This window comes from Phoca vitulina, unplaced genomic scaffold (genome assembly GCF_004348235.1).
Source record: "Phoca vitulina isolate PV1807 unplaced genomic scaffold, GSC_HSeal_1.0 scaffold36, whole genome shotgun sequence".
Taxonomy (NCBI): domain Eukaryota; kingdom Metazoa; phylum Chordata; class Mammalia; order Carnivora; family Phocidae; genus Phoca; species Phoca vitulina.
This window is the reverse complement of record NW_022589739.1, coordinates 8,904,682-8,932,089: the sequence shown is the minus strand read 5'-3', so window position 1 is coordinate 8,932,089 and position 27,408 is coordinate 8,904,682. Positions and strand designations below refer to the sequence as shown.

The 27,408-nt window shown below is 50.5% G+C and overlaps 1 protein-coding gene across 3 annotated transcripts in view; it reads left to right on the top strand.

Annotated features, from left to right (window-relative positions):
• Positions 1–266: 266 nt before the first annotated feature.
• Positions 267–27,408, top strand: part of TUB (TUB bipartite transcription factor) — an 84,310-nt gene continuing 57,168 nt past the window's right edge. The window contains exons 1-2 of one of the 3 annotated variants that reach the window (XM_032427382.1): positions 22,027–22,779; positions 23,281–23,328. In XM_032427382.1, coding sequence (XP_032283273.1) covers positions 22,712–22,779; positions 23,281–23,328 — 116 coding nt within the window. In that variant the 5' untranslated portion in view covers positions 22,027–22,711. Of the gene's footprint in view, positions 419–22,026; positions 22,780–23,280; positions 23,329–27,408 lie in introns of those variants that run through there. The other 2 variants (XM_032427386.1, XM_032427383.1) reach the window with 2 other exon arrangements.

The following is a 27,408-nucleotide window of genomic DNA, read 5'->3' as shown; positions in this document are numbered from 1 at the left end:
GCAATCCCTGTCCCGGGAAGGTTTGAAAGCTGCGGTGCCCTAGTGACGCCGGAAAAGATGGAGCGGTTGCCATGGCGACGCGGAGCACACATCGGAAATAAATAAATAAGCCGTCCAGGCTGCCGCAGCCGCGCCCCCGCGGGACTGGAGCGCGGGGGAGGGGGCCCCGCGGGCCCGGGTCCCCGCCGCCCTCGCGTCCCCGCCATTGGCAGAGCCGGAGGGGGGGTCACCCCCCCCCAGTGGGGGGGCCGAATGGTACGGTCCTCCGCCCGCGCCCCGGCCCGGCCCGCCGCGAGCGAGCGCCGAGCCCAGCGCAGCCGCTGCTGCCGCCGCGGAGCCCAGAGCCGAGCTGGGAGGCGGCGATGGAGGGAGTCAGCAGCCACCGGACCCTGTCCTACAGCCGCTGGAGCTACGACAGGTAGGGTGGCCGCCTACAGCGTGGGCTCCCCCGGCCCTCCGCGTGGCCCTGCGTGGGCGCCCTCCCCCGCGCGCACGGCGGCGGGGGAAGCGGCGCTGGCGGGGAGCAGACCCCCGGGCTGCACCCGGACCCTGGAGCGTCCGGGTCGTCGGAACCCGGAGCCGCGGACATCCGAAGCCGGAGCCGAGCGGAGGGTGTCCTCACACCTGCGGGGCAGAGCCGGCAGAGGAGGACACCCGGGTACCGGGACCCGCGAGCGGCCACCCACCTCGCACCCCACCCCCACCCCAGTCCGGCTGCCCTGCGGTGGCCCCCCCAGCGCCGCAACTGCACGAGGGAGCGTGGAGGGGCTGCCGGGCGGGCCGCGCAGTGGGGCGAGGAGGGGTCCCCTCGGTGGGGGGGGAGAGCGCCCCCGCTCGCTGCCCGGACCGCGGGTCGCCCGCCGCCTGCTCCGCAGAGCGGGAGGGCAGCCCCGGGCCGGCTGTCGGGGCGCGCGCCGCGTTGCCAGGCTCCCCGCCCGCCCCGCGGGGACCGAGAGAGGCTGCCGGCGTGGGCGGCTGGGCGCCGCGCTCCCCACGCACTGGTCCTGCCGGGAGGAATCATCCTTCCAGGTGAAGTGAGAAAAATGAGGACAACCGAATGAGTTGGTCATCAAGCAGAGATTTATTCTGAGATTTTTGTCCTTTCTGCCTATTTTTGGTGTGTTAAATGTCACTTCGCTTTTTAAAATGAAACCATGATGATAGTAGATAGGTTTTTGTTGTTGTTGTTTTCAAAGTTCATAACCCCATGAGGATCTCTGGAGTTAAATTTTCTGATCCATGGCCCTAAATAGAGCTGGAAGAGAAACTTCATGAACTGGGTTGCTCTCCCCTTCCTCAATCCTGCTTCTGGCGCGCTCCTTCCCTTCACTCTGCTAAAAACCTTCCTGCATCTCTGACAGCCGGTCTTTCGAGATTCAGAGGAACAGGTGTCCCTCCTGCCCCAGCTGCATCCCCCTAGGACCCTATTGACTCTCCCCCAATTGATCCCATCTTTTTCCTTTTTCGCCTTTCCCTCTACTGTCGATGTCTCAGCCTGTAAACCTATTAAAGCTTGTCAGTCTCCCTCCTCAAGACGAGTGCAACTGGTACACCCCTTTGTTTGCTTTCAAGGCCTTCTTTGGGGGGGAAATGTGGTCTGAATTGGTTGATTCTGTTTCCTCCTGAACCCTGCACTGTGCAATCCTAGCCATCTGCTTGCTGCCCACCGCCCAATTCCAGTGAAGGTGCCCTTTTGAAAAGTAGTGTTTCCTATGGAGAGGGAGTCAAAAATGATCAGAGTATTAAACTTAAAATAATAAACCCTCCAAGCTTGTGTTCAAATCCCAAACCACACATTCATTTGCTTATTCAACAAATATGTATTGACTGCAAACTATGTGTGGGGCCCTGGAGATAAGGAGATAAAAAGACACAGTTCCCTCCCCCAGAGGAGCTCACAGTCTAGATTCTAGTAGAAATCAGTGGTAGCATATGCCAAAGGCCTAATACATATATAGAAGGGAAATTTTAAATTGAAAAGTTCTATATAATAACTAAATATTTTCCCTACAAAAACAGCAAGACTCTGGAATCAGACAACCTGGGTTCAAATCCTGACTCCACCCAACTCACCTGGAACAAGTTGCTTTCCCTCTCTAGGCTTCAGTTTTTTCTGTGAAGTGGGAAGGATTAGAAGGATTAGATGAGATAACATAGTAATAAGTGATACCCATTGCTGTTTTATTCATAAATATTGTAAATATCTCTGAGAACATAGAGGCTTAGTCTGAAAATCCTTCTCTTTTTTAGACTTCTGAATAAAGAGTTTTCCTGGGGTTCTGTCCTCAGCATGCTTTTCTTCTCACCCTGACAGTCTCAAAACTGGGGAGCCATGGGAAGAAAGTCGCTTCCCTGGCCCGTGTCCAAACTAACTGAATCCCAATCTCCAGACGTGGAACTCTAGTGTCAAGATTTGCATAATCCTTCCCAGATGATTTGATTAGGGCTGGTTCAGCTTTTCCTCTGGAAGCATTGGTCTATATCACCCACCTCCATTCTCCTGTTAGTACTTAGTTTTTAAAAATTTTTAAGAATTGAATTATTTAAAAATTGCACAGTCCTCAATAAACTGTTAAAAATACTATATAAGCAACACATGTATGTAGTACCCAGGTATTAAAAGTGAAATTCTGAGGCGCCTGGGTGGCTCAGTCATTAAGCATCTGCCTTCGGCTCAGGTCATGATCCCAGGGTCCTGGGATCGAGCCCCACATTGGGCTCCCTGCTCCACGGGAAGCCTGCTTCTCCCTCTCCCACTCCCCCTGCTTGTGTTCCCTTTCTCTCTCTGTCTCTCTCTGTCAAATAAATAAATAAAATCTTTTAAAAAAAAATAAAAAAATAAAAGTGAAATTCTGTGATCCTGCTGCCCCCATCCCCACCCCCTAGAAGCAAACCACCCCGCCATTAACAGTTAACACTTTCTGACCCTGTTCTCTGGCTTCTGCCCCCACCACATCTTTGAACCCGGGAAACCACTCTCCTCCACATCCCCATAGAAGTTGACCTCTCTGCGTTATATTACCTGTTCTTTTCATCTGTTTCCACCTTTGCTTCTCAGGCCATATGTATATCAGTTATCTAGTGCCGTGTAACAAATTACTCTTAAATTTAACGGCTTAAAATACTAGTTGTTCTAATTAGCTCAAGATTCTGTGGATAGCCATTTGGGCTGGGCTCAGATGGGCAGTTTTTGTGATCCGGCCCAGGCGTGGCTTCTTTAGGCTGTACTTGTGAACGTGTGCGGTGCCTCAGCTGGGAGGGCTAGCACATCTGGAGCCTCTCTCTTTGGGGGGAGGGGGGCAAGAGATTGAGAGAGAGAGAGAGAATGATGCTCTCTCATCTTCCAGCAGGCTAGCCCAGGTTTGTGCACATGCTGGTAGATTCCCAGTGAGAAAGCAGAAGCTACAAGGGCTCTTGAGGCCTAGGTTTGGGACATGCACATCACTCTGCCACATTGTATTGGTCAAAGAAAGTAAAACTGTCAACCCACATTCAAGGGAGAGGAATAAGTTTCACCTCTCGAAGGGAAGAGCTGTAAAGAATTTGTGGCCATTTTTACAATCTACCCCAATATGCAGCTTACATTAATTGCTCACTCCTCTTGGTCCCCACTGTCCCAGTGTGAGCACATGCCAAAATTCCCCTCTCTTCCATTCTATTCTCAGGCTACACCCTGGTCCCAGTTATCACCTCAGTGCTTTTAACATAGAGATCCATATCTTCAACTCCAGTCTTTTTGCTGAGCCTGAACCTTACATCTCTAAATCCTTGTGGACATCTCCACATATATATTCCACCAACACCCTGAACTCAACGTATTCAAAGCCAGACCCTTCACTGATAACTCTGTATTCCCTCTTCAGCATCCTTGTAGCCAAAGGAACTCAAAACTTTGACAGTGACCTTGAACTCTCCAAGTCTCACCATTCTATCTGTCTCTTCTTATCTATATCCCTCATTGTTATGAAGGTAAAATGAAATGATTCATGAAAGATGACTGGCACGCAGTATGTACCCTCAAGTCTATGTGTTCTCAAGAGCTTGGCACTTGGTTAACATTCTTGCCTCCATTCAAGCTCCAGTCATGATCCCAGAGGTTTCAGGGCTATGTACATCACCAAGTAGCACTCTTCACTCACAATTTCTGGACCTTTGCCATTCTAGAAACTTCTCTTCAGTTATTCACAGGACACATTCCTAGATGTTGGCCCCTGAGATTGCCTCACTTCTGATATCTTACGCACTAATATCCCAATCTCTGGCCTCCTGTACCTCCCTCATACATTCTTCGCACCACCTTATTGAGTCATCCGGTGCCTTTATGTCTGCATTTTCTCCTGCCAGCATTTTCCTGGTCTCTCTTCTTCCTTTCCCAGCCTGGACCACATGGGAGATCATCTGAATCACTCACTACCATCACTTTCTGTGTCCTTGCACATGCTCACCACCACTCCAGTCCTGCATGGACCAGCAGTAGAACCCCCACCTCCTTTGTCATCGTGGCATCAGAACACTGCCACAACAACTGTGCAGCCCTGCCGACTGTCACCACGTGCAGGGACTTCCTCTTCTGCTGTGCCGTCAGCAGTCTTTCCCTTCTCCCTGCTTAGCTTCACTCCCATTCCCCCACAGCTGCTCTTCTGCATCATAGTCAAGGCCCCTCTTACTGGACCCTATCCACACCCCCAAACCCTAAGCAGATGATAGTTCCTCCTGCTCCTTTGAGATCACATCGGCCTGGATCTTCTGTAACTTCCTGACTCCACATCACTGCCACGCCAAGAGTTTCCCCAACCAGACAATATAATACTACATATTCACCCCCACCCCAACCTCTACATAGTCATATTCTCTCCCTTTTGCTCAGCTCTATTTTTCTTCTTTGCACTTAGCATATAAGTCACTTAGCAATGACATAGCCTATGCACACTTTTGTCCGTGTCTCTCTCCCTGCCACCAGACAGTAAGAGAAACTCTGAGAAGGTGATATTTCAGCAGAGACCTATACAAAGCAAGGGAGTGAATGGGGAAGAATGTTCCATGGAAGGGGGAACAGCAAGTAAAAAGGTTGTAAGGTAGGAGTGTGCTTAGTGTATTTCAGTACAGCAAGGAGGCCAGTGTGTCCTCGTGTCCCTTTATAATACTTCCTTCCGCCAACCCCTACCCTCCTCCTATCCTCAGGGAACCACTGATCTGATTTGTTTGCATATCCTAGAATTTTATATAATTGGAATCATTCAGTGGGTACTTCTTTTTTGGTCTGACTTTTTTCATGCAGCCATAGTTATTTTGATATTTTTCCATGTTGTTGCATGACTCAGTTGTTCATTTCTTTTTCTTTTTTTTTTTTTTTTTTGCTGAGTAGTATTCGATTATGCGGCGATGCCACAGTTTATCCATTCCTCTGTTGGTAGACACTTGAGTGTTTTCCAGTTTTTGGCTCTTACAAATGTAACTTTTGTGATTGTTTATGCACAGGCCTTTGTATAAGATATATGTTTTTATTTCTCTCGGATAAATACCTACGAATGGGATGGCTGGATCACCTGGTAGGTATACATTATTTTTGGGGGGTAGGTATACATTTAACTTTTTAAAAACTGCAACTTTTTCAAAGTGGTTGTACCATTTTACATTCCCCTGAGCAGTGTATGAGAGTTCCAATTCCTCTATATCCTTAGGACAACTTGGTATGGTCAGTCTTCTAAATTTTGGCCATCTAACAGTTATGTAGTGGTGATGGGTTATTGTGACTTTATCTGCATTTTTTTAATGATTAATGATATTGAGCATAATTTCATGTGCTTATTTGCCATCCGTGCTTCTTTTGGGGGAAGTATCTGTTAAAATCTTTTCCCCATTTGTTATTGGGTGATTTGTGTCCTTACTATTGAGTTTTGAGAATTCTTTGCATATTCTGGATGCATGTCCTTTATCAGATATGTGACCTGCAAATATTTTCTCCAAGTCTGTGGCTTTCTTTTCAGTCTCATATATTTTGAAGAGCAGAAATCTAGCTCTCTGCAGCCCAATTTACCAATGTAGTCTTTTTTCTTATGTTCAGTGAGCCAGCATATAGTACATCATTAGTTTGTGATGTAGTGTTCAACGATCCATTAGCTGCAGTGCTCATCACAACACGTGCCCTCCTTAATACCCATCACCCGGTTACCCCATTCCCCCACCCCCCTCCCTTCTGTAACCCTCAGTTTGTTTCCCGGAGTCCAGAGTCTCTCATGGTTTGTCTCCCTCTCTGATTTCTCCCCATTCAGTTTTCCCTCTCTTCCCCTGTGGTCCTCTACACTATTCCTTATGTTCCACATATGGGTGAAACTATATGATAATTGTCTTTCTCTGCTTGACTTATTTCACTTAGCATAATCCCCTTCAGTTCCATCCATGTCGGTGCAAATGGTGGGTATTCATCTTTTCTGATGGCTGAGTAATATTCCATTGTATATATAAACCATATCTTCTTTATCCGTTCACCTGTTGAAGAGCATCTCAGCTCCTTCCACAGTTTGGCTGTTGTGGACATTGCTGCTATGAACATTGGGGTGCATGTACCACTTCTTTTCACTACATCTGTATCTTTGGGGTATGGATTGTGCTTCTAGTGTCTTATCTAAGAAATCATGGCCTAATGCAAAGCAACAAACGTTTTCTCTTAGGAATTTTCTAATTTTAGGCTTAGCATTTTAGGTCTGCACTTCATTTTGAGTTAACTTTTGTATATGGAATGAGGTTCATTGAAAAAAAGAAAGATATCTATTGTTCCAGCACCACTTGTTGAAAGGACTTTACTTTTTTTGCATCTTTCTCAAAAACCAGTTGTCATTGTATTTATTTCTCTACTCTCTATTCTGTTCCATTGATCTATTTGCTTTTCTCAATGCCAATGTCACACTATCTGGATGACTATAGCTTTGTAAAGGGTCTTGAAATCAGGTAGTTTTGGACCTTCAACTTTGTTGTTGTTGTTGTTGTTCTTCTTCTTCTTCTTCTTCCCTGCTCCCCAATCAGAAGACCCATTTATTACTCTAGAGTTGTGAAGATCTCTTTGCAGTTATTGCAGTGTTTATGGCCCTGCCCAGGGCCCATACCCAATCTTCAAGCTACTTGGCAAGTAAAATCAAAAGGCTGCCTGGTGAGTGTGGAGTCAAAGCAAGATCAAAAGAATGACTTGGAGAGTCATTCACCCAAGCCCTGGAGAAACCAGGATGGTCTTCTTCTTCAAAGCTGTTTGGCTATTCTGGGTCCTTGTTAATTTCACATTCCTTTTACAAAGAGGTTTTCAAGTTCTGCAAAAACAAAACAAAACAAAAGCCTGCTGGGCTTTTAATTAGGATTGTGTTGAATCTATAGATCAATTTGGGGAGAGTTGACTCTTGGTAATGTTGGGCTTTCCACCTATAAACGTGATATATCTTTCTGTTTATTTAGATGATCTTTTCATTTCTCTCAGGCGTACTTTGTAGTTTTCAGAGTATAAGTCTTTCACCTCTTTTATAAGATTTATCCTGAAGTATTGCATATTTTTCAATGATACTGTAAATAGTATATTTTTCATTCAATTTCCAATAGTTAATTGTCAGTGTATAGCAATGCAGGTATTTTTTTTTTTTACTGTAGTCATATATAGAACATAAAATTAGCCATTTCCTTGATTTCTAAGTGTACAGTTCAGTGGCATCAAGTACATTCACAGTGTTGTGCAACCATCACCACTATTTCCAAATCTTATTCATCACTCCAAACAAACACTTTGTACTTAGTAAGAAGTAACTCCTCACTGGCCCCTCTCCCTAGGCCTGGTAACCTCCAATTTCCTTTCTGTCTTTATGAAGTTTCCTATTCTAGATATTACATGTAAGTGGAAGCATACAGTATTTTTCCTTTTGTGTCTGGCTACTTCACCTAACATGATGTCTTCAAGGTCCTTCCATGTTGTAGCGTACATGAGTACATCTTTCCCTTCTTGATTGAATAATATCACACTGTGTGCATGGTTTGTTTCTCCCTTACTCTGTTTTTTTTTTTTTTTTTAAGATTTGTTTATTTATTTATTTGACAGAGAGAGAGAGACAACGAGAGCAGGAACACAAGCAGGGGGAGTGGGAGAGGGAGAAGTGGGCTTCCCGCTGAGGAGGGAGCCCAATGCGGGGCTCGATCCCAGGACCCCGGGATCATGACCCGAGCAGAAGGCAGACGCCCAACGACTGAGCCACCCAGGCACCCCTCTCCCTTACTCTGTTGATGGATACTTGGGTTGTTTTCACTTTTTGGCCATTATGAAAATGCCGCAGTGAACACTGGCATACAAATATGTGTTCCAGTCCCTGTTTTCAACTCTTTTGGGTGTATAATAGGAGTGAAATTGCTGGATTATGTACGAATTCCATGTTTAGCTTTTGGAGGAACCACCCAGCTGGTTTTTGGTTTTTGTTTTTTGGGGTTTTTTTTAGATTTTATTTATTTGAGGAGAGAGAGTGAGAGAGAGAGAGAGAGATCATGAAGCGGGGGAGGGTAGAGGGAGAAGCAGGCTCCCCACGGTGGAGCAGGGAGCCCGACGCGGGGCTCGATCCCAGGACCCTGGGATCATGACCTGAGCAGAAGGCAGATGCTTAACTGACTGAGCCCCCCAGGCGCCCTGCCCAGCTGTTTGTCACAGCAACTGCACCATTTTACCTTCCCAGCAGCGGTGCCTGAGGTTCCCATTTCTCCACATCCTCGGCAACACCTGTTATTTTCTGGTTTTAAACCATCCTGGGACTGGCAAAATGGTTTCTCACTGTGGTTCTGATTGACATTTCCCTGATGACTGATGTTGAGCATCTTTTCATGTGCTTCTTGACCATTCATAGATCTTTAGAGAAATGTCCATTCAAGTCCTTTGCCTATGTATTTTGTTTTTAAATAAACTCTTTATTGAAGTATATAACCCGCATATGAAAAAGTGCACAAGTCATAAGTGAAGAATTTGGTGAATTTTCATAAAGTGAATTCAAGGTCTGCCTTGAATTATTTCTGCCCTCTAACACAAGGCTACCTCCATCCTGACTTCAATTAGACTGACTTCTAACTGGAGAGATTAGTTTTGTCTATTTTTAACTTAATTTAGGAGTACCAGGGGTACTCTTTTGTGTCTTCCGTCTTTAGTTTAGCAGTGGATTCATCTATGGTTTTGCATGAAATTGCAATTTGCTCACTCTCATTGCTGTGTAGTATTCTGTGTGGATTTACCATAATTCATCCGTTCCACTGTGACAGGGACTTGAGATGTGTCCCAGCTTTGGTTATTATTAACGCTGGACATTTTAATGCATGTCTTTTGGTTGATATTTTTGGTGGTTTGATTTTTTTCAGCTTTACTGAGGTATAATTGACACGTAGAAGATATATATATTTAAGGAGTACAACTTGATGTTTTGATATACATATACATTGTGAAATGATGACCACAGTCAAGCTAATTAACATACCCATCACCTCACATACTTACCATTTTCTTCCTTTCTTTCTCTTTCTTTCTTTTCTTTTTCTTTTTTTCTTTTCTTTTCTTTGTGTGTATGATGAGAAAACTTAAGATGTATCCTCATAGCAAATTTCAAGGATACAATACAGTATTGTTAACGACCGTCCCCATGCTGTACATCTGATCTCTAGAACTCATTCATCTTGGATGACTGAAACTTTGTACCCTTTGGCCAACATTTCCCCATTTTCCCCATCTACCCAGCCCCTGGCGACCACAGTTCTACTCTTCGCTTCTATGACTTTGACTATTTTAGATTCCGCATAAAGTGAGATCGTGCAGTATTTGTCTTTCTGTGAATGGCATTTTTCACTTAGCATAATGTCTTCCAGGTTCATCCATGTGGTCCTAAATGGCAACTTCCTTATTTTTTCAGGCCAAATAATATTTCATTGTATATATATACACCATATTTTCTTTATCCATTCCTCTGTCAGTGGACATTTAGGTTGCTTCCATATCTGGGCTATTGTGAATAATGTTGTGGGGAGCATGGGAGTGGAAATATCCCTTTGAGATCCAGATTGCATTTCCTTTGGAAATATATGCTGAAGCAGGATTGCTAGATCAGATGGTAGTTCTAGCTCTATTTTTAATTTCTTGAGGAACCTATACTATTTTCCATAGCAGTTGTACCAATTTACAGTCCTACCAACAGTGAACAGAGGTTCACTTTCTTGATAATGCCCTTTGAAACACAAGTTTCTAATTTGGAGGAAGTCCAATTTATCTATTTTTTTCTTTTGTTTATGCTTTTGGTGTCATATTTACAAATTCATTGCCAAATCCACAGTCATGAAAATTGACCGTTTTCTTCTAAGTGGTTTTAGAGCATATATTTAGGTCATTGATCCATTTTGAGTTTATTTTGGTGAGATGTAGGTCCAACTCCATTCCTTGGCGTGTGGAAATCCAGTATCCAGTTGTCTCAGCACCATTTGTTGAAGACACTATAGAATGGACATAGCACTCTTGTCAAAAATCTATTGGCCATAGATGTATGAATTTATTCTTTTTTTTTTTTTTAAAGATTTTATTTATTTATTCATGAGAGACAGAGAGAGAGAGAGAGAGAGAGGCAGAGGGAGAAGCAGGCACCCAAGGAGCAGGGAGCCCGATGTGGGACTTGATCCCAGGACCCTGGGATCATGACCTGAGCCGAAGGCAGACGCTTAACCATCTGAGCCACCCAGGCACCCTGTATGAATTTATTCTTGGAGATACCAATATCTCACTGTTTTGATTACTGCAGCTTTGTAATGTTGTTTTGTTTTGTTTTGAGAGAGAGAAAGAGAGTATGGTGGGGGAGAGGTTTTGTTTTGTTTTGAGAGTGGGAGAGGGAGAGAGAAAATCCCAAGCAGGCTCCATGCTCAGTGGGGAGCCTGATGCAGGGCTCGACGTGGGGCTCGATCTCACAACCCTGAGATCATGACCCTGAACTCATGACCTGAACTGAAACCAAGAGTTGGATGCTTAACCAACTGCACCACCCAGGCGCCCCTATAGTAAGTTTTGGATAGGAGAAAAGGACAAGGAAGCAAGACGTGACCTGTACCAAACATGTCTAGGGAGGGCTGGGACTCCCAAAAGAGTGGGTCACTGAGATGGCATAGAGGGGGCATTAGAAAGAGCTTGAGCTTTGTTATTAGACAGACCTGGTTCAAATCCCAGCTCCACTTCTTACTAGCTGTGTAAATGTAGCCCAGGTGGGAACATCTTTATTGTTTTGGTTGATTATAAAAATCATGTGTGCCACTTATAGAAATAGAAGAAGCAAAGTTGAAACAGTTTAGAAGTGTATTAAGTAGATAGTTACTTAATACCCTTTAGTCTCAGTTTCCCCATCTATAAAGTCGGGGTGATGATTTTCTTATAGTGAAGGGTCACAGTGGGAATTGAATTGTGTACACTCTTAGGTAGGCTGTGAATTAGAAACAGACCACATGCATATCCACTCTAGGCAGAGTCAAACTCCTAATTTAATTGGCCTGGAGCTTATTGGTGACAAGGGGACCACACTGGCCAGGAGTCTCTACAACACATCTTGGTGCAGGTTTCTTTTGGCTCCTTGGTTCCCACACAGGACACGCAGTGCTGGCGATACTCTTGGCAAAGGTAGGTTTCTGCCAAGTTGAGGAAGTAGCCAAATTCTTATTGTAAAAGTAGCCCTTTGTACTTAGCGCTCACTTCACCGTTTTGAGAGTACTTGACATTAAAACAATGTGTGCTTCTCTTTTCAAGATGTAGGCTGTCTTGTCACAAGAAAAAATGTTAGGCTCTCCTCTTCTTAAACCAACGTGATGTCCCCAAAGCCACATACTTTTGGCGAGGGTGGGGCTAGAGTGGGAGGGGAAGCTGCTCAGTGTCTGCATGTTTCCGAACAATGGCTCCAGCTTCAGCTTCCTAACGTTCCAGAAAGTTGTTCCTTCACAGTATTCAAAGCACTTGCACAGTGCATGTGTGACCTTGGGAAAGCTATTTAACTGCCATGAGCCTCTGTGGCCTCATCACTAAAATGGACGTAATAGTACCTACAGGAAATAGTACCTATCGTTGGGAGGACTCAGTGACTTAATATTTGCAAAGCTTAATAGAGTGCTTGGGGCAGTGCCTGGCACATGGTGAGTGCTATTATGTGCTGGCTGTGGTTATTATGAGCGGGCGCGTAGCAAGTCTCCTCTACAAATATCAGGACTTTTCTGTCCAGTTGAACCTGAAAATTAGGTCATTCCTAGAACAGGGATAGGTGTGGTGGCCCAGGCAGGCCCTGCCCCAAGGTGGAGCTGTGTGAGGAGAGTGGGCAGGTAAGGGGAGGCGGCTGAGGCGCCTAGGGAGGTAGTCCAGGGACTGAAGAGACATGGCTGGTGAGGACCTGGTGGGTACCAGTTGGGACCAATTGGGTGAGAGGGGCACAGTGGCAGGACCTCCAGGCTAGGGATGGAAAGCAGGGTCAGATGGGAATTCGGGAGCTGGGGACCTTAGCCAGTACCTGAGGCCTGGGTGACAAGGTTCAGCTTCCTCGGGAGGGCCAGGCATTTAGCCCCAGTGAAGAATTCGCAAGCACCTCAGGACACTGAAACAAACCCTTCCCTTAGGACTTGGACTCAGGCCACAGCTGTTGAGAGATCTCACAGAGGGAGCCATAGGGATGAGCCAGCTAACTCTAGTTCCTACTGCTGGTGAGTCAGAACCAGCGGAGAAGCTGGGAGGCACTGGGCAGTAGAGGGGGGCAGACCAGGCCTGGGGGCAGCAGTCTGACCCCTGTGGCAGGTAAGTTCGCAAGCAGCTTATTCTGAGATGGAGGTGATGCTTTTCCTGGGCTTTATGAAGCAGGGAAGGATGTTGGAAAGAGCACTGTGAAGGGAGCTCGGAATCCAGGACTTCATTCTGGCTACTCCATTAATTCCCATTCTGGCTCTGGGCAAGTCACTTGGCTCTCTGCGCCTGTTTCCCCTGAAGTTGAAGAGGCTGGACTGCTTGACTGAGCTCTCTTGGAGTTCTGGTGTTCTGTGAGTACGTGACCCGTGGCCTTGCTGGGTGTTCTGTGGTTGGCAAGGCCAGGGTGGGGGATGAGAACAGGGCAGGCTGGGGTTTGGAGGTCCTGGCCATGGCAGTGCCAGCTTCTGGATTGCTGGCAGGGGAGGCTGGGGTGGACACCCGAGACAGGTGATTGGAGGTCCTGCTTTGTTCCAGAGCTTTTGGAACATAGCTACTTTTCTTCTGATGGATTTATAGCTGTAGGACTAAAATGACTGTACCGGCTGGGGCAAATAGGAGTGGTGGTGCAGGGTCAGGGGAGGAATAGCTCTGGAGGAGGGACGTGACGAATGCTGGTCTGTGTCCCATGCAGCTGGTGTGATTGGGGCTCAGGGTGATAAGGGAGTAGAGACAGGAGCAAGTCATGGAGGTGAGGCAAGGATTTCTTGCCCACACTGATGTTTGAAGTCATCAGGCAGTATGGTTTCTCAGGTAGAGTGACAGGATGCTTTTAAACAAAAGCAGACCCTGGGGGCAGGAACGTCATGTCTGTGGCCAAAGGTAGAAAGAAAGGCACAGTCCGGAGGACAGTTTTTTTCTAAGTGGGGACTCACAGGAACCCGTTGATATCTGACCCCTTCATTCTGAAAAATCCTGTGCCCTGATGACAGATAAATGCCAAGCCTGGGTCTCACCTGGGGCATTCTGACCCAGCATGTACTTGGGAGAGCGGCGTACCTTTTTTCTCCATCCTGAGCAGTGTGGGCTGTCCTGACATCGAGCAGTTAGAGCTCCTGGCTCAGGTGTGTGTTCCAAATCAATGTCCCCCTCTGAAACTCTGGGCAAACGTTTTGGTCTCCTCTAATCTGAAGAGTAACAAAGAAAACCCTAGACAGGTGTATGTGTCTGTGTGTGCGTGCGCGTGGTGGGTCTACTGATGAGTGCCAGGCCAAGCTGTCGGGGCGTCGGTGGGCATTAGGGACCAGCTTGCCCATGCTGTCGCCAGAGGAGGCAGATGTCTGCACGTCTAATGGTGCTAGAGAACTGTGCCATCCGACTGGAACCTAGTGTCAGAATGAGGGCCCGGCATCCAGGAACCTTTGGAATCCGCCTGAGCCTGCGTCAGGGTCACAGGGACCCAGAATCACCTTCTTACAAGGTCACGTTCCTCGGCCAGGATTTAAGCCCACCCCGGCTTTGCTCCTGGGCCCTCTCCGGCACTGCAGACCCACTAATCACCAGGCCAGGAACGCCCCAGTGCACCAAGCGGGCACTGTCCTGGCGCCGGCCCCTCCCCCCCCAGGCTGGTTTGCCCTGGGTGGGACAGTCTGGGTGGTATTGCCTTCTCTCCGCCACCAAGTAAGTGTCAGAGAGCCGAGGCAGTGATGGTCTGGGCTCCCCTGGGAGAAGGCTTCTGGGAGTGTGTTTTTCGTGGACCTGAGTGTGTGTACCAGTAATTGTGTATCTGGGCAATGGGCACGTTGTGCCAGGGTGTGTGTGCACCACTGAGTGTGTATGGATGAGTTTGTGCACCTTTGCAGGCAGCTGCATGTGTGCCATCAAGAGTAACGATGTGGACGTGTGTGTGTGTGTGTGTGTGTGTGTGTGTGTGTGTGTGAGATGTATTTGAATGGAAGCAGATGTGCTGGAGAGAATTGACTCTGGGGGGCAGGGCGAGGGGAGACTGGCTTGCTCTCTCCCTCCCTCTTCTTCCCCTGAGCCTTGGGAAGTGGGGGAGGATGGTACACCACCCCTTCCGCGGGGCAGGACTAGGTGCATGAGGGTCATGAGCCTGCTCGGCCTCCGCCTGGGCGGCTTCTGCGCGGCAGGGGGGCTGCAGAACCAGCGGACTAAGCAAGGCGCGGGAGGGGCCGCTTCCATGTGGGAGCTGATCGATGTCTGTGTGACCTCGGGTGATGAGCTGCAGGGGAGGGCGGCGGAGGACCCGGCCCATCCCAGAGGAGCTGGGAGCAGGAACCCTGCCTCTGCCACGAGGAGCTCTGGGGCAGTCCGGGGCTGCATCAATGTTGGATGAGCCCACGCTGCCTTCGCGCGCCTCGATACCATCTTCCACGGTCTCACTTTTAGTGTAACTGGAGAGCCTGGGGCTCAGCCCCGAGCCTGCCCCTGGCGATCTCCTCACCACGGCGCCACCCGCCGGGGGACGGCAGCTGGGGTGGGCAGGCCGGGCCGGCTCCAGTGGACTGTCCCGGGACCGGGTGGGGGCCAGCCCGCCAGGCCTTTTCGGGCAGGGGGGTCGGTTCCAGCCTGGCCTCTCCTAGGGCCCCTGAGTCCTGGTGCTGGGTTACACCTCCTCTCGCCTCAGGCCACCTTGCGCTCCCCAGGGTGTCATCTGTCCAGCGACCGGTCCTTGGGGCAGTTCTGTCCCATCCCCCACCTGGCTTTGGGAGTTTCCTGCTCTGGAAGGGGCTGGAGGGGCATCAGCTAGACGAACAGAGATCCCTTAGGGGAAGGAAGGGGAGTAGTGGTGACTGCGCAGAGCCTCCCACTGCAGGTGAGTGTCCGGAGCCCTGAGTGCGTGCTGGGAAAGGGGGGGCAGGACTGAGGTCTGGGGGTCCCGACTGGCCATGCTCCTCACCACCCCGACCTTTCGACTCCAGCCCCCGCGCCTTATGCCTTGTGACACCACACCCAGCCTTGCCCTAAGAGAGAGCGCTTGTGACACGGGCTGGTGCTCCATCGAGAGCATCTGGTACAAGTTGGCGTGTTGGGCTGTGGCCTCGGGTGGTCCAACATGGACAGCCACTGTGGTGGGCAGTGAGGTTGGATTGGATCAGCAGCCTGTTTTTGTAAATAGTTTAAGGGGACACAGGCATGCCTACTTGTTTACATACTGTCTTTGGCTGTTTTCCCACTACAGCCACAGAGCTGAGTACAGCTCAGCCTGCAAGCCTAGAATATGTACCATCTGGCCCTCTAAGAAAATGCTTGCCCACCCCCTCACCTATTCTGCAGTCCCTGCTCCTTTTTACCCTACACCTGGGCTGGTTCCCTCCTGCCCTGCTCCGCAGGCCCCACACCACTGGCTCAGCCAGGCTGAGTGCTCGCCACACCTAGGAACGCAGACTTTGGGGACCACCACTTCACATCTTATCACTACTGCTTTCTCTGGCAAGAAAGGAAAATGACTGAGGGCCACCAGTGTTCCCAAGCACTCAGTAGGTTGTCTGAGAGCTGAGGGCTGAGCCGCTGCAGCACCCGTGCCTGACCCCAAGCTGAGAGCGAGCCCCTTCCGAGGCCGTAGGAGCAAGGTGAGTTAGCTGACGGTGAGCACCCAGTTCTGGCACCTGAGAGGCTGGGCAGGCCAGTTCTCGGCGTGGGCTTCCTGTCACCTCTCCCTGTGGGCCATGCCAGGAGCAGGTGACAGCTGAGGTCCCAGTGGAATGGTGGGGAGACAGTGCTGTGTGAACAGATAATTACAGGGCACAGAATGCTCTGGATGCAGCCGGGGCGCTCCAGAGGCAGGAGCCTTCCCCTGCCTGCTGCCTTAAAGCTTCCAGACCCTGGGGCCCATTGTGCCTTCCCTACTCCAAGCCTCAAGCCTTTGTGAGCGAGACTAAACCCTTTTCTTCAGTTCCTGTTCACACAGCTGAGTTCAGGGGAAGAGCAAAGCGGAGGGAAAGCCCAGGGCCTGAAGACAGAGCTGCACTCCCGCCGCGCCATCACTAGGTGGCACCCTCGAGGTGCCGGCTCCTGCGGGGCGGGCTCCGCCTGTCCGGACACGTACCCTTGGTCTACTCACCGCCTGCGAGGCTGCGGTCCCCCACATTCTGAATCCCGCCAGGCCTGACCAGCTCTGTCTGCCCACTGAGGCAGCTCACCGATACCTCCAGACTCTGTACTTCAGGGCATTTTTACCTGCGAGTCCAAAGGGCTCATCAGCCTGACCTGCAGTCCTAGTCATTATTACCTGCTTATCCTCCTCCTCCCCAGGGCTCCCTGGAGGCAGGGACTGTCTTACTCTGGAGCACAGGGCCCGGCACGGCAGGGAGAGTGTGTGGTGGTGAGTGAGGTTCACTAGGGCAGAGTGCTGCCGTCTCTGCCCGCCACCGGAGCAGGTGTGCTGGCGAGAATTGACTCTGCGGGGCTGGGTAGGGGTGGGGGAGAGACTGGCTTGCTCTCTCCCTCCCTCTTCTTCCCCTGAGCCTTGGGAAGTGGGGGACGACGGTACACCACCCCTTTTGCTGGTGCAGGACTAGGTGCGGTGGGGTCATGAGCCTGCTCTGCCTGCCTGGGCGGTTTCAACTGGAGCGGAGCTAGTGAATGCTTTTTTCCTATCTGGGTGTCCTGGCTATCCTGCTGGGAAGCCGGGTGGGGGCTGGGGGATCCAGGCCCCTGTACCCTGGGAGGGGAGCTGGTTCGGAGACAGGAGTAGCCTTTCCCTGCTCTGGCCTGGTTCTGTTGGTGCCAGCATCCTAGGCTAGGGCCATAGCAGGCTGCTTGTTTCTGGGTTCCGTTTCCAGGCATACCTGGCGTCGTCTGGCACTGGGAGCAAGCACATGCTCATCAGGAACAGAGGTGGGGGCTGGGACCCACTTTAGCATCTGTGATGGCCTTGCCCCTCCCACCTGGCCCCAACTCGGGCCATTCCAGGAGCCTCCCAGTCTAACAGGGCCCAACTGTGTGGCTGTCCTAGTGTCCCAGATGGAGGTTTGGAGGGCTGCATCTGTGTTGGGGAGGACAGCCACCCCCTCCCCAAGCAACTGCTTCTGATAGCTAGGGATGATGTCAGCAAGGGACCTCCGCCCAGCGCCAGGGCGGACGGACGGTGTGGGTGAGGTGTGAGGTCTGGACCGTGCCTAGAGACTAAGGATGATCGTTGAGCATCCCGCACCCGCTGTAGTTCCTAGGAAGAAGGGTGGAAACCGTGTCCCGTTGAGTCAGCGGAGGCCAGGCCAGCTTGTGCCCTTGGGTGTGACCCCTTGCAGACTCTTCTCCCTGACGGACTGACACTGACACGCAGGTGCCATTTCTCTGCCTGGAACAGGCTCCACCGTAAGACTGGCGTCGTTCACTGGGGTAATTACTGGTTTGGGTTCGATTTCCATTCAAAACAGTAATCCCAGCCTGAGCTGGGTGTCAGATCTGAAGGCTGATTATTAGTAACATATATCAACAGCCTCTCTCAGCTTCAGGCAATTACAGCTAATCTGCAGTTCCTGCTCCCTGTCTCGAGGAACTGCCTGCCCCTTCCCTGCCCGCCCCCTCGCCCCTCCGTTCCTTGCTCCCCCCTCCCCTCCCCTAGGCAGCCAGCCTGAGGGAGGGCAGGAGATGGGAGCCCCCTTCTGAGTCACTGTCACCCCCACATGTGGGGGCCCGCGTGCACGCTGGGCGCCTGGGCTCTTCATCGGCAATCTTCATGTTGCAGAGTCTCGGGAAGTCTGAATCCGATTCTGTCAGAACTGAGAGGAATCCCTGCAGTTTGCAGAAGGCATGTCTCCTGGCTCCTGTCATATGATGTATTTTCACCTGCAGCAGGGGCCCTCTTGCCCCTGACTCCTCTGCCCTCCCCTTCAGGCCCGAGACTAGCGTGAGGCACGTGGGGCCTTTATTTACCTCAGGTACAAAATTTAAGGGACTGCTGAAAAGCTCAGGAATTGACATAACTAATATTTCAATGCAATACCTTTGAAAATCAAAATTAATGCAAAAACATCCATAATGAACAAAATCAAAATGTGAATAGAGGATCCAACCCTCGATTGCAGGGTTGGCCTCACCGCCTCACACTGATTCCGGCCCCGGGGAACCCTGTCATAGTTTAAAATTTGCTCCGGCCCTAGTCCCTGCTCCCTTCATTTCTTCTTGTCTACTACCTCTGGTCGGGGCTCAGCTTCTCTCTGAGTGGGGCGCCAACCCCGGGCTGGCCTTCCTCGTGCCCATCCTCCACTCCATCCCTCTGGACCTGCTCCGGCCTTCAGACCCTCCAAGAGGTCCACAGTTGCCATGGTAACTGCCCGTAACTGCCGCAGTCTTGGGCAGACAGAACACGCAGGTCTCCCTCCTGTCTCACGATCATGTCCAACCAGGGCTGGGTAAGTGCCCGACGCCTGACAGGGTCCCTGATGCACGAATCTCAAAGGCAGCTCACACACTGCTGCGCGTGTGTGGAGATGGAGAGTGTCACATCTTCTGGAATCCGTCCCGGGGAGAGGACAGCGTGGAGCTAAAGGAAGGCCGTGAAGCTGTTTGTGACGGGGGGACAAAGCGCTGAAGTAAGCGTGGGTGCTGGCTAAACCAGCCTCCCGCGGAGGGCAGGTCTACTTCCCTGAGGGGCTTTCGTTTTGCTGAGCAGAAGCTGTGAGCTGAGGCACGCCTGCCCGGACAGCTGCCGGCCCTCCCCTTGCCCTTCCCGGCCACACCAGGCCGTGGTCAGCTTGCCTCGGGGCTAAACAATCATTTCAGGAAGATCAGCGTGGAAGGGTGCCCAGGATGCCAAATCCTCTCTGGGTCTTGGGGCATTGTCATGTCAAGGTCCAGGACCAGGTAGTTCCGCCCCTCAGTGTCCAGTTGCTGTCCCCGTAGGAGGCCTGAGGGTCTCGGGAGCCGTGTCAGAAGCACTCCTGCCCTTGCTGTTCTGCTCCGCGAGCTCCCCTCCGAGGCCTCCACGGCACCACCGAGTCGGCACACTCTCCATCACCCGGCCTGGCAGTCTGTCGCCCAGCGCCCGCCCTGCCCGGGAAGTCACTTCCTCTCTGGGCCTCAGTTTCCTCTTCTGGGAAATATCAATGATCATGTCCTCCCTAGAGGGTCGTGCTCACCAATAAGAGCTAACCTATGTAAAAGTGCTTTGAACTGCAAAGCACCGTGACAGACTGAAAAGTCATGCTCTGTGGGGCTCTGGAGGACAGAACTGCAACCAAAGGGAAGCGTATTTGGGCTTGGGGTGAAGAAGACATCGCCAACGGCCGAGGTGGAGGGAGCACTCTAGAAGGAGAGAGCACTGATGCCGGCAATGTGCACGGAGGAGTTTCATTATCACCTGTCCATCCTTCCAAAGGACTTCCTGCCCTTGGGTGTGACCTTACGTGTGACTTCTCCCAGAGGGTCCTGAAGCTGCCCCACCCCACCTCCACCCCCATCAGCCTGGAGGTGAGGCCGCTGGCGTCACTGGCTTTTTCCTGTTCCACGTTCCCTGCCTTCATGGATGGACCAGTGTAGAAACCGGAGAACTTGAGCAGGAAGGAGAACAGCAGGACCTTGGGTTTGAGGAAGGACTGACCTGAGCATTGGCTTGAGATGCCCTCTGACTGGAAAGTTCCGTTCTGCCTGCAGTAGGACAGAAGGCATCTGAAAGAGAAGTTCGGAGAGATGGAGGGATGAGGTCTCTACCTCCAGATGGGCACACACATATGCCCCCCTCCTGGAAACTACCCCATGTAGAACATCTGCACACCAGCCCTTTGTGCTGACTTCCTCACGCAGGCTTTGGAGAGAACCTAGGCAGACTTGGGAGACCTGTCTTGGACCTTCCTCCCTCTGAGCCTGATTTTCCCATCTGACGTGACGGGGAAGGGTGGAGGTGCCCTCTCAGCTGATGGTCTGGGACCTCCTGCTTTCTAGAGCCCATGAGAGTGGAGGAGAGGAGCCTCTCCTCTATGGCCACGTACAGTGTCTCCGTGATTTTCTGTCTGCTGGGCAGACCTCGGGGCCGAGGTTTTCAGATCTAGTCAGAGTGGGGTCGGTAATGTCCAGTTTTGCATCTAGACATCATTTTCCCCTCAGAAATTTGAAATTACATCCCAAAGACTCCTCATTATCGATCTAGGCACCTCATTGAAAGTCTGGGTATCACTGTTGTGAGAACATGGCCAGGGGTGGGCAAGAAAGGGGAAGAAATGGTGGAATTAGGGGAGAGAGGAGAGGTGATGTGATCCAGGAGTTAGCGTGGGCACCTGGTCGCAGGACTTGGGCAGAGTACAGTGGCCTAGCTTCTGTCCTGAGGCAGTGGGGAGCTTCTGAAGGGTTTAAGCAGGGTCAGGAGACATGATCAAATTTGCATTTAGAACGGTCACTCCGGAGCCGTGGAGGAGGGCCTTGAGGGGGGCAAATTGAGGCAGACACCATCCTGATGCCAAGATCTGGGCAACAGGGACTCCCTTGGTGTCTACTTCCAATGCAATACCTTTGAATATCAAAACTAACGCAAAAACATCCATAATGAACAAAATCAAAATGTGAATAGAGGATCCAACCCTCGATTGCAGGGTTGGCCTCACTGCCTAATTCCGGCCCCGGGGAACCCTGTCATAGTTTAAAATTTGGTTGTTTTGTGTATGGGGGGTATTTTTGCATTCAATTTGACTTAAAATATTATCTTGATAGCTGAGTCTTTTGGCACCTCATTCAGCTCCCCCTCATTTCCCTTTGGGCCCTAACCCCTGCTCCCTTCATTTCTTCTTGTCTACTACGTCTGGTCGGGACTCAGCTTCTGTCTGAGTGGGGCCCCGACCCCGGGCTGGCCTTCTGAGGATGTGGACCTAGGGAAGGGACTGGACAGATGCTTGCTGGCTGACATCAGAAGGGTTTCACGATTGCCGGCCTGGGCAGGGAAGGTGGAAGGAGATAGCAGGAAGCTATGGCGGTGTCTTGGGGGCCTGCTGTGTGGCTCACGGAGACAGCATGGATAAGATAAATCTTATCTGTAAGATAAGACTCACAGGAAGTCCTAGCTGCGTCCTTCAGTGTGAGCTGCTGTGTGGGACATTCAGGGGGACGTGTCCAGAGAGCAGGTGGATGGAGGGTTCTGGAGTTTAGGAGAGGAGTGGGCCCACGATGCAGGCGTGGATGTTCTTGGGTTGTGGGAGGTTGGGGCGCCTGGGTGGCTCAGTTGGTTGAGTGTCTGATTCCTGATTTCGGCTCAGGTCATGATCTCAGGGTTGTGAGGTCAAGCCCTGCGTCAGGCTCTGGGCTGGTGTGGAGCTTGCTTCAGATTCTCTCTCTCCCTCTTCTCCCCGCCCCCCACATGTGCTCTCTCTCTCTCTCTCTCTTAAAAGGGTTGTGGGAGGTGAAGCCCTGTGAGGGGGAAGATCACTCGGGTGCCTTTTAGGTGGAGTGGGAGGACAAGAGGCTGAGGACACAGGCGAGGAAATCCTAGATCCCCCATCAATCTCTCAAAGACGCACAAGCACAGACCTGCTACCAACCCAGGGCAGGCCACAGAGAGCGGCAGTGAATGTGTTTTCTGGCTGTGGTTCCTCCAGATGGGGACTTTGTCCTCAGTGCACCTGGCTCTGCCTGGGTTGCTATAGTAACCGCAGATGCAGGCATACAGGGTCTCGGTGTTGCCATGGAAACGAGCAGCTGCGTGTCCCTGAGTGGCATGGCCACTGAAGCCTTGGAGATTCGGGCTGGTCCTGAAGGGCTTGGGAGGGGGACTGTGACCAGCAGAGAGGGTTTCTGTGTCCCAGTGAATCCTGATGGTGGTTGTTAGTGTGACTGTTGCCACGGTGATGGAAGGAGACACCCAGGTGGCTTGTGGCAGCTTCAGTTGGGAGCTGAGTAGTGTAAGGAACTGCAACAGGATCCCAGTCTTTGTGTGCAGCCTGAAGCAGCAGCAGCCTCCGGACTCCCCCCAGCCTTTGGCTGCCATGGAGGACAGGACCCTCTGCTTTCTTCCTGGGTTTGCACCCTTTTGCCAAGACAGGGGTTTTGTTCCCAGGAGGCACTCCCCGGCCCATGGGATCTCAGCAATCGAAGCGACACAGGAAGCCTGGGCCCCTGAAACGGGGCCACCGAGGAGATCGGTAAGCATTCGGCACCCCTGCCTTTAGCCCAAGGATCCCACCCTTGGGTCCTCCCCACCCCCCCACCCTGCTCGACCGCACCACTTGCCTGTCACCACATGGGATCCCACAGTCCTCCCACAGCCTCAGGCTCTAGACAGGTGAACAGGGAGGCTCTGTTCCTCCACCTGCCCCAGATCGGAGGGGTTTCCTCCAGGTGGGAGCGAGGCCTCTGCCCTTGGCAGCTCCATACTCCTGCCTTCTGTCTCTTCTGGTGGGCTTCTCTTCCCAGTCTCCACCTGGCCCCCCTGCTTCGTCCCCGGCTCTGCTCATTACTGTCCTCATTCTGGGCTGCCTGCTTGCTGTCCCAGAGCCCGTCCACCCTGATCCCATTGGATTCCCAGCTGAAGTGACCAAGGCCCCAAGAGAGGCCTTGAGTGACCATGGTCTGGCCAGACAAGGGGCAGGAATGAAGAAGTGAGGCGACAAGGGCGTGGAGTCACCCCTTCTTTTCCCCCTCAGGAGAACAACCAGGAGGAACTACTGGAAGGAAGGAAGGGAGATCGCTCGGTGAGCTGGCAGGGGAGGAGGGAGCACTGACTGGGAGAGGGCCATTCACAGGAGACTGCAGGGAGGTGGAGGGGAGGACATGGGCAGCTCGGTGGCCATGGAGCCCATGCGTGCTGGGGGTGTGTGTGAAACGGGGCCCAGGGGAGGGGTGGCCCCAGGCAAAGGCTGTACTCACTATGGCTCTTGTGACCTTGGTTTGTTCCTCTTAGATCCTTCTGTGGTCCTTCTGCCCTGCTCCAGCCAAGTGGTGCTGCCCAGAGTCCCCAGGGTCCCAGGCTCTGCTCCCCAGCCTATCCTGGGGGACTCTTGGCCAGGCCTTCCCCAGAGAGAAGGTGTCCTCAAGCTGTGGCCCAGCATCACTGAGGGAATTCCTTCCCACTGTCCACACGCCCGGACCCCCCATGCTACCTGCACCAGGCTGATAACCCAGGCCTGTCTTCTACAGTCACAAAGTGGGTCTTTCCCAAGACTCCTGACAGGACCTCATTTGTTCTTCACTGATGTCAAGGGCCCTAGGATGTATCATTGGCCCAGGGGATAGGCAGAAACACCTTGTGAAGGAGGGGGCTCAGTCCTGGGTACCCATGAGGCCACATGATGGGATCCCCTCACCAGCTGCAACATGGGGTACTGAGGGTCTCTGGTATCTGAGGAATCTGCCTGCCTTCCAAGGACCAGGCCAGAGACAAACTGGGGCCTCTGGAGCTCTCGTGGTTGTTGGTCCTGAGTCTCTGATGGGGGTTGGGATGAATGTGCCCTAAAAGGGAAACTCTGTGGAGAGCCATGGGTCTCTGGTATGGCCGTGTGGCTGGGGCCTCCTGTGTTCTCCTTTTCAACACAGCCTCAAACCAGGTTGACTTTTTAGCCTAAAGAAAATCTCATGAAGAGAAAGATGGGAGGCATGGGGGTACCACTTGAGCTTACTTCAGAGGATCTCAGGAAGGAGGAGGAGGAGGGGTACAGGGAGTGAACCCCAGAGGGATGACTCTGCAAAAGACTCTCATGAAGCTTGAAGACTTCTGCAGCCCGTGCATTCTGAGCCCTGTGAGCTGATGAGCATATCCTTCCTCCACCCACACCCGTAGACCATCTAGGCTGCAAGTGGGATCTTTGGGATCCCACTGCCCTTGTGTAACAGGCAAACCGAGGCCTCAGGGCAGGGTCACACTGCAAGTTCATGGCAGAGTCAGGACTAGAACCCAGGCCCCCTACTCAAGGCTCTTTCTCTTCACTGCAGGCCAGGGAGCCAGCCTCGCTGGATGGGAGTCAAGGGGCTTATTGGGAGTGCGTGGTCTTTTGGTTATGACCTTGCTTCTTGTGCACAGAGGCTCTGAGCATACTGTGACTGTGTATCTGGCTGATGGCTAGCTCGCAAGCACTCCTGGCCATCCTGGGTTTCTGGGATTTGGTGCCCCTTACACCAGGCTCTCAACACCACTCCAGCTCTTCCATGTTTAAAGGCTCTGCCAATATCTCTTAAAAACTATGTAATTCAAGATGGTGCCAACAAGCATGATATTTCACCTGTGGTCAGTCCTGTAAGGGCACACGAGGCTATAACTAGCAGGACAAGGGAGGTGAGAAGCCAGGCAGCCTCAGGGATGAAGGCTGAGTTATAAGGCTATATCTCTGCAGGCTGGCAATAGTCATAACTAAGGGCAAAGTTAGATGATCCAGCTATGTAGGGACCCAGACAGCAAAAGAATTTTGTCACAGTGTTTTTGTCCTAGGTTCTACCATCATTCCAGGAGCTTCCATGTCTACGAAGACAGCTCCTCCAAACCCTGGCTTCTGAGTTACTTGTCTTCAACTCACTGACTGTCACCTCTGTTTCAGCAACCCATTTCCATGATCTGGTCATCATTTGAAACCATTCCACCTCTGAAGTTTTAATCTCCGCATACCTCCTATGTGCTCTGTCTCCCTTGCCTCCACCATATCTGTTCATAGAGACCTTCAGGCTCCTGCCTCTTACTTTTTCCCCTCACCCCGAATCAGCTCTTGTTCCCCTCCAATCTGGATGCTATGGCCTATTACTTGAACTGCTCACCATTCACCACCTGGCCCCATAGCCTCCCACCCCACCCCTAGAACGTGGTAACTGCCTGACTTCTCCAGTCCTGGCTTATTATAAGGCTGAGATGGGGGATGGGAATCCCTTCATGAATTGACACTCGTCCAACTTCATGGTCCATAGCCTCAACTGAGCCCCCAGCAGTGCCCAGCAGTCCTGCTGCCTACGTCTACTCCAACCGCCCCCCCCCCCCAGCTATTTCAGAGCTCTCACATACCCCTCTGCTTTTCCACACCACAGCTTCCCCACTCACTCCCAGCAGCTGACCTAAACACTCTCTTTATAAGGAAAAGAAAACTTAGCAGGAGGTAATTTCTTTAACCTCTGCCCTGGGCTCCAAACTGACCTGCATCCATGTCTATCCATGCCTCTGGCCCCCATTATACTGAGAGATAGATGTCCCTCTTCCAGTTAGCCTCTCCACAGGAGATCTGGTAACCCTTCCCTCAACCCCTGCCCGAGTACCCCCTTCTGTTGCTCATTCCTTGTACCCTGGATCTTCATCGTCTCCACTCTCCTGACTCTTTCCATTGTAACCCAGTTAAGAAACAAAACAAAAATACCTTGACTTTACAACTTCCTCTGTCTCCTACTCTTCTCAGCCAAGGCTGTTGAAATCAAAATCTGGGTTTATTATCTTCATCGCCTCAACTCCTGCTCAATCCACTGGCTTCTGTTCCCACTATCCCCGTGTCTCCACTGATTCTTTCTGTAAATTCTGCTGCAGCCTATGAGGTCCTAGTTTATCTCAGCAGCATTTGATGTAGCTGAGCACACTCTGCCTTTTGGAGCCCTCTTCTCTTGAGTTCCGTGACCTCACATTCTCCTTTTCTGCCTCCTATTCTGATAGTTATTTCTCTGTTTGTTTCTTGAGAGTTTCTTCTGATCACCCTGGCAGTGCTAAAGTGGCCCAGCATTCTGTCTTGATGTCTTTTCTCCCTTACACTTGTTTCTGCTCATCTGATTGTCGTAGCTTCAGCTTCCATCTCTAAGCTGATGACTACAGCTGCTACCTAGGTATTTCTCCTTCATTTCATTTTTTCTTTTCAGATCTATCACTTTTTGCATCATGTGTTTAAGCTCTGTTCCTAGGTGCACAAACATTTAAGGTTGTTATATCCTTTTGAGAAGTTAATCCCTTCATTAATATAAAATGTTCTTCATCCCTGGTAATATTTCCAGTTGGTCTGTGTAATCACTCTGGCTTTCTGTTGACTAGTGTTTGCATGGCATATCTTTTTCTATCCTTGTACTTTTAATCTCTCTGACTTTATATTTTCAAAGTTTTTTTTTTTTAGAAAGCATGTAATTGTGTTATTTTTATCCAATTTGACAAATTTGACTTTTTAATTGGAGTGTTTAGACCACTTACAATTAATGTTGTTATCAATATGGTTGAGTTTAAATCTGCCATCTTTCCATTGGCATTCTATTTGTCCTGCTTGTTCTTTGTTCCTTTGTCTTCTTTTTTTGCTTTCTTTTAGATTGCGTGTTGTTTTGTTTTGTTTTTGTGGGTTTTTTTGTGTGTGTGAGTCTATTTTATCTCCATTCTTAGCTTATTAGTTGTAAATTCTTTTTTTGTTTGTTTTTATTAGTGGTTGCTTAGGGTTTATATTATACATCTTCAACCTTAAAATAATATTATACCATTCATGAATATCATTGAGAACCTTACAACAGTATACTTCATTCTTCCTGTCTTTTGAGCTATTGTCATGCATTTTGCTTTTAGCTATGATATACACCCAACAATACACAATTTTTTTTTTTTTTTGCTTTAAACAGTCAATTGTCTTTTTAAAAAAATAACATCTTTCTTGGGATGTAATTCATATACCATACAATTCACCTATATGTAGTGTACAGGTCAATGGGTTTTAGGTTGTGCAACCATCACTACAATCAGTCTTAGAACATTTTCATTATCTCCCCCCCCTCAAAAAAAGCTGCATGCCCATCAGCTGTCACTCCCCTTTCTTCTACCCACCCCCAGCCATAGGCTACTG